We start from the raw sequence: 14,658 nt of genomic DNA on the forward strand, positions 1-14,658 counted from the left end.
CACGAAACATGTGATATACATCCGGCGTGGTGAGACCACACATTATATACCTGTTTTGCGAGAAGCGGGGATATGTGGTCCCTTGGAGACGGCTTCGGGGAGACGGCTTCAGGGAGACCCTTCGGGGAGACGGCTTCGAGGAGTGCGAGGGCCCGTACATCACAGCTTGCAGTTTTAATTACATGTTTATATTTTATACTAATGCTAATGAGATGTATTAAGATTGTGGGATTTCTTTGACCACGTGTGTTTCTTAGCGTCCCGACAGCTTCTCGGCATCTCCCTCCTTCACCCACTGAATTCAGCGTTTAGTCATACACAGACATCTTTGTTTGACTGGGCCTCCGTGAGACAAGTTTAATCACCAAGATAAAGTTGTCTGGCCAAGCTTCATTAGTGAAAGAGATTTCCTCAGTAGTCTGTGAAAAATACCTCGAAGTCAACCTGAATAGAAAATGATATGACTGTGATTTACACACAAACAGATAACACAGTCTCATATGTAAGATTGTTATCAGTAATGTGGTACATCTACTGTGCAGGCAAAACCTGGTTATAGTAGACCACTAGATGACACTATTTGCCATTTATATGTATTTGATTAAGAATGGGCGTGCAGGCACACACAAACACAATAACTGTCACAGTGCATCAAGTTACATTCCCCATTAAAGTAACACCAGAATGAGGTGTAATCATGATAAGGATATTTGCATAAATGAGACTCCATAAAATCCACAGAAATGGGTGTCTCAAGACCAGAATCAGTGATCCTATCTGCCTGACTGTCATACTAACAAAAATGAAATATTGTTGATGACAAAAATGCATAATGGACAAAAGACCAGGTAGATTAAATGGATTATTTTAATGATATAATTTTACTGAAAAAGTAAATGTGATACATAAAAGTAGATGATTCTGTTAGAATAGAATAGAAACAAATACATAAGAATATTTTTTTAAATATGATAATGATACCATTACTTAACATGTCATATGTAATTCAGCAAATGAAAATGTTGATTATACCTAAAACAGGTTGCTTTATTGACTGCAGTGTCTTTTAGGGGCCACCTGTATGGGCTCAATTTGATGAGATTTTGAGTAACATGATGTTCACAAATAATTCCAAAGTTTGTTGTTGAAAATGTAGTTTTGTAAACCTGTAAAATAGATCTGCCGGACAAATTAAAGTTACTGAAGGCTATGTGTGAAAATGTTTTTTTTTTTTTCAAACAAAATATACACGTGTACAAGTGCTTTTGCGAACATCTGTGTGCAGATACAAAGGAGTAAAGCATGCGTAAAACTCAGTTTGGGCAGTGACAACCCAATTACAAAGTAAAGTCAAACAGAGGGCTGATGTTTGTAGTTGCCTTAATGTATTTACTGCTAAAATTCAGAATTTACCAATAACTAAATCACAGGAAAGGAAATACTGAAAAAATACATTTTCTTTAAAGGAAGTTATTTTAGCTCAGGAGTGGGAAGGAACATCTCAATCCAGTAACATCAAAACCCCTGCCATTGGGAAAGTTACTGACTTTTAACTAATTTCTAACTTCTATCTCATAAAACTGTGAATTGACTGGATTAAATAATTAGTCAATATGGATTTCTTATATAAAGCATTCATTTAACCAACTTTCTTCTTCAAAACTCACCAGAAGTTTAAAAAAAACGTGACGTTTTTTTGTGTAATGATGATTAATATCAGAATAAATAATGCATTAATGATGACTTAACTTGACAGCGAAACCCTCAGATGTGCAGAGAGACTGCAAAGGTTAATTTAACCACTTGGTTACACACTTCCCATCTGACAGTGTGGTTTTCTCTGTCAGTAAAGTGCAAATCATCCGCATTAGTAATGTTGCCACATGCACCAGGGACCTTTTGCTGTGCAACAGACTGACACACACACACACACACACACACACACACACACACACACACACACACACACACACACACACACACACACACACACACACACCAAATAGGTGCTGCTGTGATCACGTTCAAATAAAAGTTAATGCTTTTTTTTTCTCTTCTCATAGTGGTGTTTGCCTTCGTTGAAGACAAGTAATAGTCAGTAAGTTAGACATTGTCTTCTTGCAGCTCTGACTGTATAGTTTCTTTTGGCAGCTGATGATCAAATGAGATTACTGCTGCTGCTGCAGCTGCTGTCACTGACATAATTTCACACAAAACTTCAGCTGGTGACATAATTCAAATGGGGAAAACAAATTTGAAATCAAAACAATTTCTGACTCATCATTACATGCTTTCTAAACATCTCTCTAATATGCTCAAATATATTTACAGTACAGTTACATTATGTATTATTATATTATGATGTTTGTACAATTTTAACAAGTATAAAGATATGTATTTAAAAAAATGTATGTCTCATACTATTACATATATGTACATGGACTTAATTCCCATCCCCTTATCATTGTGGAAAAACTCAAAATGTACCTCATCCTTAATCTAAACCTAAATGTAGCCTATAACGTGAGGATAAGCCAGAATTAAATCAATTTTGAATCTCCATTTACAGAAAAAAAAAAAAAGAATTTCACAAAAACTCGTGATCACGTGACCACACACAGTGGCACATGTGATTTTGTCCCTGGAAAACATGAAGTTTTGGAACATTTTTATGGTATAATGTGTGAAGCCCATGTATATTCCCATGTGAAAACATTTCAACATATTTTTCCCATGTTATCATATGTTGAGACTTGTGGTAAACATGTTATACAAGTGATCACTGATACTGTAAGAGCTAAACCTAAATTTAGCCTATAACAAGTAAGGATTAGCCAGAATTATTTATGTTTACTTAACAAGAAATGTCCTTATTTTGGTGATGACTGCAGACATTTAAGTAAAAGGAAAAACAACCAAAACTGCTTCCTCCATGGCTTCAGTTTACACAGCTGCGCTCCTCTCATCCAGGCTGACAGTTTGTGAGTAGACGGATGAAGACATTCTGTCCTGAGGTATGCACACCTTGATCATCTGGCACAGTTTGCAGGGACTTCTGTTTATCAACCTCAGCAAGTGCTTTCTGAACTTCTCCCCTACAAACACGTAAAGGATGGGGTTAAGGCAGCTGTGAGAGTAGGCGATAGTCTCCGTGACTTGTAAAGCCAATTTGATGGCCTTGCTGCTTTCGCATTGTGTATAGTTGCCCTGAAGCTCCAGCGCTTTGAAGAACGATGCAACGTTGTAGGGAACCCAACAGCAGAAGAAAACAGCTACCACCACGAGAACTACCCGGATGGCCTGTTTCCTGGATGACTGGCTGTGCAGCAGCCTCCATATGATCTGTGAGTAGCAGAAACCCATGATGACGACTGGGACCAACAGACCCAAAATATTCATTTTGAAAAGGCTGAAGATTCTCCAGAAATGAGCATTTCCTGAATCAACTGTGGGATATTCAGGGTAGCAGAACTGAGTCATATTAGGAGATGGCTGCTGTTTCAGGAAGATCAGGTCAGGGAAGGAGGCCAAAAATCCAGCCAGCCACGTAACAGCAGCTGCAATTATCCCAAAGGACCGTGTCCGCACTTTTACAGCGTAAACAGCGTGTACTATAGCCAAGTACCGGTCGACGCTCATTAGAGTGATGAAAAAGATGCCGCAGTAAAAGACAATGTGATAAATGCCCAGGACCATCTTGCACATACCGTCCCCAAACAGCCACTGGTCTCGGGCTTGGTGGGCCAAAAAGGGAAGGGAGCACACCAACAGAATGTCGGCAATGGCCAAGTTTAGCAGGCACACGTCGGTCATGCTTCGGAGTCGCACCCCACAAGCAATCACCCAGATGACCAGAGAGTTACCCACAAGGCCCAGGACGAAGAAAATGATGTAGAGGGGCGGAAGAAAAATGGCCCCGTATTGCTTATACACACACCTCCCGTAGTCCCCGTCAGGATAGTCGTAATAGTCGTATTCGGTGCTGTTATCGATGAAGGGTGCTGTAGTAGAGCTACAAAAAAACAAAGGAACAACACCAAAGGTTAAGGAAGTTACCAATATTTGGATTTGCAAACTACTTCGCACTGAAGTTATAGGCAGTGCAATAAAGCCTTTTCACTACGATCAGCTGCGAGCTTCCAAGCTGTGCAGCTTATTGATGAAGCGTATGCCTGAGTTCAATAAGGACGATCTGTTCCTCATGTTTCATCTTCATTTCTTTGTGGGTGAACATGGGATTTTCCTGCTGAGCTGTTTTCTTTCACTTCCCCACACTGTCGAATCACTCAATCATAGTTTTGTCACTTACACTTGCCCAATGATCTTTCTGCCCGTGTTTTTGACCCCATCATTTTCTAGTCCCTGTCCTTAAAATATAATAGTAATTATATATGTCATGAAAAGTAGTAATTACATTAATACAAATTTGAAATCCGCTCCACTATCTCCAGCTTCTAAGCCCTGGGGGGGGGGGCCTGTCCCATCTCCTACATCCATTTGGGACATCGCTCTGACGCGGCCTCTCATCACCAAAATTTATTGCTGAAACTAACATTTTTTTCAAGAAATTGTTTTTCACTTCTTTTTGAACAGTAGTAAGGTTTACAGCACAGGAAAACAGTTTTTCTGAGATCAGAACTGGAATGAAGAACTCTCGCCTATAACCTGCGGTTATGATTATTAACTCGTCACAGACATTTTGTATCAGTATCAGAGGTCTTCAGCAAGGTCAGAATCACGGGTTTGGTATGTCTGGGTTTCCTTTTGTTTTTGTTCTTTATGTTTTTCTCTCGCACCTCCCTGCGGTCCCCCGTGTATGTCTCTCTCTGTCTCCTTGTTTATCCCTGTGTCACTCCCTGCGCCCCCCAGAGGTCCTCTGTCTGTTTTTGTCTCTCTATCCCTGCCTCTGTCAGTTCCCTAATCAACCCAAACTGCAGTATATATCCTTCCAGTCTCCACTCCCAGGTCGAGCGAAGCCGTTTGGCCACGGCCACTCGCAAAACACACATCAGACGTATCGTCTCACCACACCGCATGTATGTCACACGTTTCGTGAGGTTTCAAGCAGCCTTTGACTTTAAACATCAACTTCCTGTGTCACGGCGAGACATCACACTTTGCCTCATCGTTACGGCGACGCCCGTTGACAAAGTCGAACCAATGTCTCAATATAGCATCAACTCCATGTTTAGGTTATTGTGACCCGACTTTACGTTCATGTGATCAACCAGCTCCACGTAGAATGTGAAAGTATGAAAAGTGTCATTTCCAGTGGCCAACAGGGGGCGCTGTGACTATGAGTGAATATTACCCCACAGGGGTCTTCAGGGCGGAGCTGTTATCAGACCTGTGATGTTTGGAGAAGGTCGGTCCAACAACTCGTAGTTTCATGGCGAGACGCTCTTTACGGGCACACGCATCGACGAAAACGAATTATTTTGATAAGATTTAATCCCAAACATGTTATCTATTCATAGAAACTAAGTCGGTGCGACAAAATCCCTCGGAGGAGTTCGACAAAGTCCAACGTGTGAGAATCGCCCAAAATGGTGACTAAATTCAAAATGGTGGACTTCCTGTCGAGTTTATGTAATGTTGCAATGTCACTTTTTTTCTGTGTCCACCGGATTTCGTGAATTTAGGTCAATGTGGCCGGGGCATCTCTGTAGGGGGTGCTCTCGAGCCATTTGGCCGCACCCAGTCGGGACTCCACTAGAATACCAAATGTTTCGCCGGGAGACATATGAGTATCCACTTTCATGAGTTTTTGAATGTGATAAAGCCTCCAAAAAGGAAAATCACTTTACATGGGAGCGACTAACGACGAACGAAGTATGGAAATAGTGACATTACAATACAAACAAAACTTTCTGGAAATAAAAAACATATATATAAATTCCACTGATTTAACCCTTTTGTGGCATTTCAATGTTTACAAAAAAGCCTTTAGAGAGCAGTGCAATTGTCAGAGGATATGCAAATCTGACACCACCAATGTCTGTATATTTCCAAAGCTACTAGAATGATGTAAAAAATAAGCTTGTGACTCACTGTAGCCTCACATATCTCATGTTACACTTGCTGTGCCCGATGAAACCTCTGTACCTCAGTGCTCCATAATGACCACTTACTGTGTTACTGGTACCCGTCAGTGTGGGTGGTGAAATGGAGTTTCATATCGATCATTTCCAGACCAGCATTTGTTTTGGCACTATTGAACTTTACTGCATTCTACTGTAGGCTATATTTTTTTTAAATTCTGTTTTATGTATTATAGCACCAAATCACAACACAAGTCCTCTCAGGGCACTCCAAAATATTATAGAGAGAAACCCAACAATTTTGCAGTTCCCACATAAGCATCTTTAGGTTGTTTTTTGTAATCATTATTATTGCGATTATACCTGGTTGGCAAAAGAACTTGAGTTTTATTAGGTGTACTGTGTTGTAAACTATGGTTTATCATAATATATTTTTTAAAAGTTTTGTTCTGTCGCAGTTTGTGTGGCCCAATCAATAATTTATGATATTTACATTCATTTTCATTTTTCAGCGGGAAACATTTGTGGTTGTCTTCAGCTTTAGCTTTAAAAAAAACAACTTTCTTTTAAATGATATCCCATAAATCTTGACAGACATGATAACAACTGTTTTGTAAACCTGCAATGAAATTGGTGTCGTGTGTGTGTGTTTGTGTGTTTGTCTCTCTGTCCCTCTCTAACACACAAACCGTCAAATGAAAAAAAAGTTTTACAGCTTTAGGAAACCAAAAAACTATTAAAGATGAGTGTTTCTATTATTTCATTTTATTAAACATGTTATTAAGCATTTTGCGTTCCTAGTCATGTCTTTTTCCAAGTTTTATTTTTGGCCATAGAAGTTGAGAATTACAATGTGGATTTCATTTAGTCACTATAGATTTCTGATGTTTTATCTTCAGACAGTCACAGTGATGCCACTTTGCTTCTGTTGCTTCTGTCATATCACTTGCTGAGCCGACAGAATTGTAACAAATCTATAGTATCAAACGGTCTTATTTTTAGTCACATTAGACCACAAGTTTCTCATGTATTGTATTTGGGATAATAACAAACCCCTTCAGGCAGTTTCACTTAAAGAACACTGGAAACCTCTTTCATATGCATATTTAAATATTTATATTTGCATAGTGATAGTTCACAGTTTATGGCTACAGACCAAGTAAAGAGAGTCACCAAAGAAAATCCGGCCTAGTGCCCTCTGTTGCCCAGAGTCAGCCCCGGTCAAGTGTGTGTAGAAATACATGTCAGATACACTTTGTCAAGTAAAAACATGTAAATGTGAAAAAAATAATAATTACCTGCCATTGCTGCTCATAAGATAGCCGACGGTGGTGTTCATTCTGGAACGCAAGATCAAGATCAAAGAGGTTATTGGCTCTGCATTCAATTATTTACTGACAAGTGAGAAATGGTTTGCGTATCAGGATGGGGAAGGGGTTGCAAGTGTTCAAAGAAAGATGAGCCTGAAGTCACACCAGTCGAGGGGGCTCGGAAAATGAGGTTTTGGTGTTTCCTGAGTGCTTTGAAAGTGATAAAATAAAAGTTTCATGATCTGCAAACTCGCTTGGACCGCCTGCAGGCGGTTTCGCGGTTGAAGCCTGGCAGAACACTATATGTGTGTTTGTGCTTCTTTGCAGGCAGGTGATATTTCTGAAACTCATCTGTAGCCTGTCCTGTCAAATTGTTGCACACAGTAGCACCCTTCTCTTCTGTGATTATATAATGTAGTGAGTTTGGGTCTGGTAGCACCAGCGAAGTCTGTATCTGTCTGTACTGATTCAAAACAGTACTGTGTATAAGAAAGTCAAAATGTTCTCTTAGTCGGGTCAACTTCTGATTCATATCTAAATCACAAACTGAGATGTGACCATTGCATTTCACAGAGGTTCATATTTGTATGCGTCATTTTGTTTCAGTATGGCTATCTTTGTGAGAACATTCACCGACATAATGCCCCTTACCCTAACCTCGTCTGTCACAACTAACTTCCCTAATTTCAACCTAATTCTAACCTGAACCCTGAAACTGGGTGTAGCCAGTGAGGAAATGTCCCTCCTGTGCTACTGTAGGTTCAGGCAGGCCTTGGTATCTCGTACTTACTGGGTCACCCATTAAGCAGGGTATAAAAGCTGCACCAAATGAGCTGCTGTCAGGCTGCTTTTCTCTTCTGGTGTCTGAGTGCTACATAAATTGCAATTCGTAACAATCTGGTAGGTGTTATTAAGGTTCAGCCTTGAAGTAAATCTTGACTGCTGTTGGTTACCTTTTGTTTGTTTTTACTCCGGACCCAGCTCCGCAGGGAGGCCCAAACCAGGTGTGAGCCTGCCTAGACAGCGGAGGCATTTCACTATGTTGTAGTCTAAAAATTGTTTAAATAAACTTTGCAATCTTTAGGGAATCCATTGTCTCACTCCATTATTTTCCATCACTTGTGGATCTGTGGTTAGTTTTATCCAAAATCTGGTCTAAAAAAATGGTCTTCAGAGACAGTTGTAGAAGCGCACTACGCACATACACCTGAGCAGTTTAAATCTCAATGGACACAGAATAAAGAAAAAAATTTAACATTTTATTTTCTATTATTTTACTTTACAAAACAGTATAATTTTACAAGTTAGAAACAATCTTTGAATAAATGTTTAATATATTTGTTTAATTGTGTACAAAGTGCATCATTATGAATCATTTAGTTTTTACTGTGAATAGAATCAGCACCTTTTTACAACTCTCAGATGCATAAAACACATGCACTACACCACACACATTCAATGTCATCTTTGCAGTCTCTTACTTTCAATGAAAACAAAAAAGAAAATGCACCCCACCGGGTGACACATTTTTAATAGTCTGATCTTGATCTTACAGGTGTGTTGGAAGTCTCTCTGTCTGTGGTGTCTCTGTGGCTCATAGTCCCTCTGCTCTGGTAAGTCCAGCACACCTTTGACAGCAGTTTGCCCAGTGACTTCCTAAACTTCTCCCCTACGAATGCATAGATCACTGGATTTATGCAGCAATGAGAGAGCGCGATGATCTCAGCAAAGCCCATGGCATAGCTGATGGTTTTCGAAGCCTCGCAGGTGTTGAAGACTTCGAGCAGCTCCAGTGTCTGAAGGAAAACTGTGACGTTGTAGGGGATCCAGCATACCACAAACACACAGACTACAGTGAATATCAGCCTTACAGCTTTGTTCTTCTTGGAATTCCTGGACTTGGACAACACAAGAAGGATTTTCACGTAGCAGAAAATCATGATGGGAAGGCACACGAAAAGGCTCACTGTGTTCTCAAGGAAGTTTCTCAACATCTTCCAAAAATGCTGCCTAACCTCGGGGTAGAGGGGCTGGCACTGGGAGCTGTTTTCCTCTGCATCTATCTCCAGGGAGGCAAATATCACCTGCGGGATTGCCATGATGACAGATATTACCCAGATGATGATGCTGGCCAAGGTTCCGTAGCGAAGTGTCCGGGCTCGCATTGCTGCCACAGCATGGACGATGGCCAGGTAGCGGTCTACGCTCATTAGAGTCACAAACAAGGTGCCACTGTAGAAACCTAACTGTTCAGAGGAGGAAGCAAAGTAAGACCAGGACGTTCCATGACATGACGTGACATTTGTCAGGATATGTGAGGCTTATATCACAGCCGACATTACACAGCAGCCGCTTCACACATAGCCCGAGGACAGCTGTTGTTACCACAGACAGCATCTGTTATCAGCTCTTTGTGAATTCTATTCCAAATATTAAGTAGCCAAAGTTTGTTCAGTTCTGAGTCTGAAGTATGAATGAGTTGTTATTGTTTGTGTGCTAAATAATATAAAAACAGCCTCACCTGATAGATTCCTGTTATCAGTTTGCATAACACAAGGTTCTGGGAACCGGGGCCCCAGAGGGGCAGGGATACAGCCAATACCAGGTCAGACACAGACAGGTTGAAGAGGCATACATCTGTCATAGTTTTCAGCTTTATGTGCCGAAGGAGAACCCATAGAACGGTGCAGTTGCCTGTGAAAGTATTTCAAACCTTTAGTTGATATTTTGAGTTTCTTATTATTTCTGGTAGCATGTAATCTGACCATTGCATGATTCACCTGAAGCTAAACTGAGTTAAATTCAGAGTCTATAAATGTTGTAGTATGTGGCAGCGGTACATTCTTACACAAAAAAAAACAACTTGATAAAGTAAAAATGAATAATAAATAATCAAATATACTCCTCAGAATGCCTTTTCACCATACCTAGTAGACCGAGACAAAACAGCATGTAGTACAAAACTGCCAAGACGATGGATCCACCAGTGAACTCTGGACTGGTTCCCTGATAACAGGTGGCATTATAATCATAGTCATACATCTCAGAGTAAATCAATGAGTCGTTCTCTGACGTGTTCATATTCCTGTGGGAGACATCAAAATATTTAGTCAGTAATACAGTTCAAAAGTGGTAAAAAAGTATTAAGAATGGTCTACTGTGGTCCATCATGATTATTATTTTTATTATAGAGAAAATATACAGAAGTAAGGGTGGCATCAAACTGTATTAGTAATTAAATGAATGCCTTAATTATCCTAAGTTAAATCAACTGATGCCAACCAGTAAAAATTAAGGGATATAAATCCCACAGGTAATAACAATATTTAGTGCACCAAAGTAACAATTCCTGGCACTGAATGAACAAGTTGGGCAAACACAGGTCTAGCTCAAGTCTGGTGGGCATTTGTTTTGTCCCTCTTCAGAGTTTTACTCTTAGACCTTCAGTTCATCAATTAATAAAAAAAGTGAAAACAGCACAAGAGACTTTCCTTCTTTTAAACTTCCTCAACCAGTTAAATTTGCTTTTCCCTCCCATTAGTCGTCGTTTACTTTTCTCAGTGCCGTGCCATCTTCACTTATATAACAGGCATAATAGATAAATAAAAGAAGGTTTAGAAGGAAAAACAAGACTATAATGAACAATTCTGTTTTGATTTGAACAAAATGTATACAAAAAAAAAATTAACATATGAAGCTTGTCTTCTTTATCCATCTTGAAGTGGCTGAATTATCAAAACATAAAGATTTTTCATCTACTTACTTTATAATGTAATCCTTTAACTCCTGATTTGATTTTCTTCTGATATTCAGAAAAAGATTAAATATTATTTTCCCTGGAAGCAAAAAGCCACTCATAAATCCTAAAAAAAAGAAAAAAGAAATCTTATATTTCTCCTTTTTATGAGACACACTGTTCCACCATCATGAATGAATGCCCTATTGGACATTTTGGAGAAATAAAAACTTTTTAAAAGGAAGAGATAGTTTTGAAATGTGAGGCAGTTCAGAGATATTCCTGGACTTTCCTGCCCTTTAAGTTGAACTTTTCAGAAACAAATCATCAGTGAGTGAGTCATGTCTGAAAGGTCTCTAACAAACATCAAAATTGACTGAAACTTTGGTGAATTCAGTATTAACTTCCCATTTGTGAATATAGCGTAATGTCTGCGCTACAAATCATATTTTCAACTACCAGCCTAGAAGGCTTGTGTGTTCATGAATATCACAAACTTCCTCCTAATCTGACCAAAATCAAATTCATGTGCTACTTTAAACCACGTCAAACATTTTCTGTCACTATCAACATGTACAGAACCACCTGCTATCGACCCTCACTTCCTGTGGCTGCCACAGTTTACGCACACACACACACACACACACACACGCACATCAAGCCTCAACTTCTCACAGGTTTTAGGTGTAGGAGGTGAATGAGATAAAGAAGTAAAGAACAGGTAAACATTTAGAAATCCAAATGTTAAAGTGCTTACCACATGCTTTGACAAAATAACTGCTCCTGAATTTGTGTTGTTGAATGGTGCACCACGATTTACATCATCCTGTCGTTTGCATTGCAATCTTTTTGTGCCAAAGTTTGCTGCAGTGCTCATTTCTTGTTAGGTGAATTCTGGGTTTTGTCATTTCCTCTGTATTGTGTTCATCCTGCAGAGGTGTCAATGAGGTTTTCTGAGAAATGTCCCTGTGTGCAGGAGGCACAGAAAAGATTGTAGGGGAATCTATACTCTAATGAGGACCTTTTCTCTTTTTCTTTGGTCTTTTCAAATATACCTCTGAAGAGATGTTTCTGTTCTTTTTTCTTTCTTTTTTTTGTCAAAACAGCATTTAGCTGAGTAGAAACTTCAGGCACTAGCACTAACTTGCTCAACTTAGATATGCTCAGATTTATTGAAATCTATATGTAGTCTATGTAACACACTAGATTTCCTGTGTTTTAGGACTGTCTTTAGGTCGCTCTGGGAGTGAAGGAAACACGGCAAATGTTTGTAGTTTAAAACAAGGAACTGAACTGCAATTTATTATAGTTATTAACACACGCACAGAAAATCAAGGGAACAACATAAAAGAAAAATCTTGTCAAATAATAACCCCAATACCGGTATTTCTCTCCCAGTCAGTCAGTTTCAGTCTATTGTCTTTCAGTCTACTACCAGGTAGTGTACGTCTGGAGGCTCTCAGACTAACTCTGATCTGAATCTTTTTGCTCGTCGGTGCTCCGGCAGGAGAATCCAAGAAGCCCAAATGCAGCTTCACCCACAGTGATCAGGTGATCAGGGGTCGCAGGGTCACTCAGCTCCAGCGCTCTGTGGAGGTTTAGTGGGGATCGCTGTCTCCATCACAGATCCATACAAAAAAAAAAAATTGTTTTTAAATCTGCATACAGCAGAATTGAATATGATGTCAGTACTGTAATTTATAAACTCTATCGTTGGTGTAACAGTAAATGACCAGTAAAATAGTATTACACACACATATATATATATATATATATATAATATTATTCACTATGGTCAATATTAACATATTTCACACACACATGTACTCATGTCTCAGTGACATCCATCACTTATACCTAACAGGCATTATTTAAACGTCCACCGTTACTAAGCAACACACTCAACAGCTGTTCTCAATCTGACCAGTTTACTTCTGGCGCTAAAAACCAGAAAATGACGTCATCGTTCCCGCTCGGCTTCAACAGGTCCCGACGCATTAACCCCTCAGCGCTTAGATAGCCCCGTCGCGCACATGTAGCGCCACAATCACAGATATCAACCCCGTAAAATAATATTCAACAACAAATTAATATTTACCTCCGACTGGTTATTTTTTTCTCTTCTCTCCTGATAGATGTCTTTAGCCCAACTAAACAACTGTTTACAACTGTCCTCCTTTGTAGCTCTACAGCAAACGGCTCACCGGAGACTCTTCTCAGACTTAAAATAAACTTCTTCCTTCGGAGTCGGTCTGGTTAACGATCAAATAAATAAAGCTCCTCAAAAGCAGTGAGAAAAAAAAATCAACCAAATGAGATTCTTCAGTGTAGATCAGGGGTGGCCAACCAGTCAGAGACTAAGAGCCACATTTTTTACTGTGTTACCGCAAAGAGCCACATCATACACATGAAAATCACCCCATCCCTTCCTCTTACACACACACCTCTGCTCAGCCAAATTTATTGTGTGACCACAAACATGATAATGACAGAAATTGACTCCTACAGTACTAAGACCACAGGCCAGTCATTTTCAACAATGAACATTGTGTGCACTGTCTCACACACACAAACTCTCAGTTCAACAAAGTCCACAAACAAAAACATAATAATTTACAATAGTGTTTTTCTTTTACTATGCATGTTGCTTAGTGGGACTTCTGGCATCCCTTGCCTTGAACAATCCTCTTCAGATCTGGCTTGTATTCTGTTGTTGCCACTCGAAGCAATTCTTTCTCATGGGTGTCAGTCAGAAAGATCGATGCTTTGATTTCACGTGTTTCAGGGTAGAAAACACAGACTCAGACGTATGTTGACCCAAACATTGACAGTATCTTAAGCGCAGCCCGTTTGACATTGGGGTATTTTTCCATTGGCACACTTTTCCAGAACTCAATGGTCCCTTCCCTTAAAGCAGGTTTCAGTTGGTCCTCCTCACAAAGATCGATCATCTCCAACTCAGCCGCGGCCTCATCTGTGACTAGCGGGGCTTTCAAACAGTCCGTCTCCGCATTAAATGGGTCGACGAGGAACATCTGTGGCCTTTTCAGTTGTAGATCACGGAACCGGGTCACAAAGCTTTCGTGCAGGTTTTCAACCAGTGTTGCATATCTGGCTCTTTGCTTATTCAGGGCGGCGCTGGTGACTTGCCCGCTGGCTTTTAGCAGAGTGGGAAAATGCGTTAAATCTCCCTTTTGAATATGCGCCTTGAACAGCTTCAGTTTGTTGACAAACGCAAACACACTTTGCACCAGGTCAGGCAGCATTTTTAACTTACCCCGCAGGGTCAGGTTCAGTCTGTCCAAGTGACACAGCATGTCGACCAAAAAGGCCAGATCCATAATCCACTCGAGGTCCGAGAGCTCGGGATAGTCCTTGTCCTTCTCTTCCATGAACAGTTTCACGGCATCCAAAAGCTCAAAGAAGCGAGCGAGCACCTTGCCTTTGGACAGCCACCTCACAGTGCAGCGGCAGGTCACCTGGAAGTCCTTGGTCCAGCTCAGCGATGAGATCCTTGAGTTGCCTGTGGTTCAGCGCATGTGTGCGGATGTAGTTGACGATTTCCATCACA

The 14,658-nt window shown here is 40.2% G+C and overlaps 2 protein-coding genes across 3 annotated transcripts; both read right to left on the minus strand.

The window, feature by feature from the left end:
- Positions 1 to 588: 588 nt before the first annotated feature.
- cabz01093075.1 lies at positions 589 to 7,424 on the minus strand. The gene is made up of 2 exons (XM_069143220.1): positions 7,340 to 7,424; positions 589 to 4,012 (listed from the first exon to the last, which is right to left on the minus strand). Exons 1-2 carry the CDS (start codon positions 7,378 to 7,380, stop codon positions 2,944 to 2,946), a joined length of 1,110 nt encoding a protein of 369 aa, XP_068999321.1. The 5' UTR covers positions 7,381 to 7,424; the 3' UTR covers positions 589 to 2,943.
- Positions 7,425 to 8,589: 1,165 nt separating this feature from the next.
- On the minus strand, positions 8,590 to 11,912 carry LOC138192561 (C-C chemokine receptor type 4). 2 transcript variants are annotated; one of them, XM_069140036.1, is made up of 4 exons: positions 11,845 to 11,912; positions 10,279 to 10,436; positions 9,873 to 10,045; positions 8,590 to 9,597 (listed from the first exon to the last, which is right to left on the minus strand). In XM_069140036.1, the coding sequence occupies exons 1-4, from the start codon at positions 11,847 to 11,849 to the stop codon at positions 8,881 to 8,883; spliced, it is 1,053 nt and encodes a 350-aa protein (XP_068996137.1). In that variant the 5' UTR covers positions 11,850 to 11,912; the 3' UTR covers positions 8,590 to 8,880. The 2 variants fall into 2 exon arrangements, with proteins under 2 accessions (XP_068996137.1, XP_068996129.1); XM_069140028.1 differs by lacking the exon at positions 11,845 to 11,912 and adding an exon at positions 11,115 to 11,289.
- Positions 11,913 to 14,658: the final 2,746 nt, after the last annotated feature.

The sequence above is a fragment of the Embiotoca jacksoni genome, unplaced genomic scaffold (assembly GCF_022577435.1).
Source record: "Embiotoca jacksoni isolate LCO1_2020_lvr unplaced genomic scaffold, fEmbJac1.0.p SCAF_11, whole genome shotgun sequence".
NCBI lineage: Eukaryota > Metazoa > Chordata > Actinopteri > Embiotocidae > Embiotoca > Embiotoca jacksoni.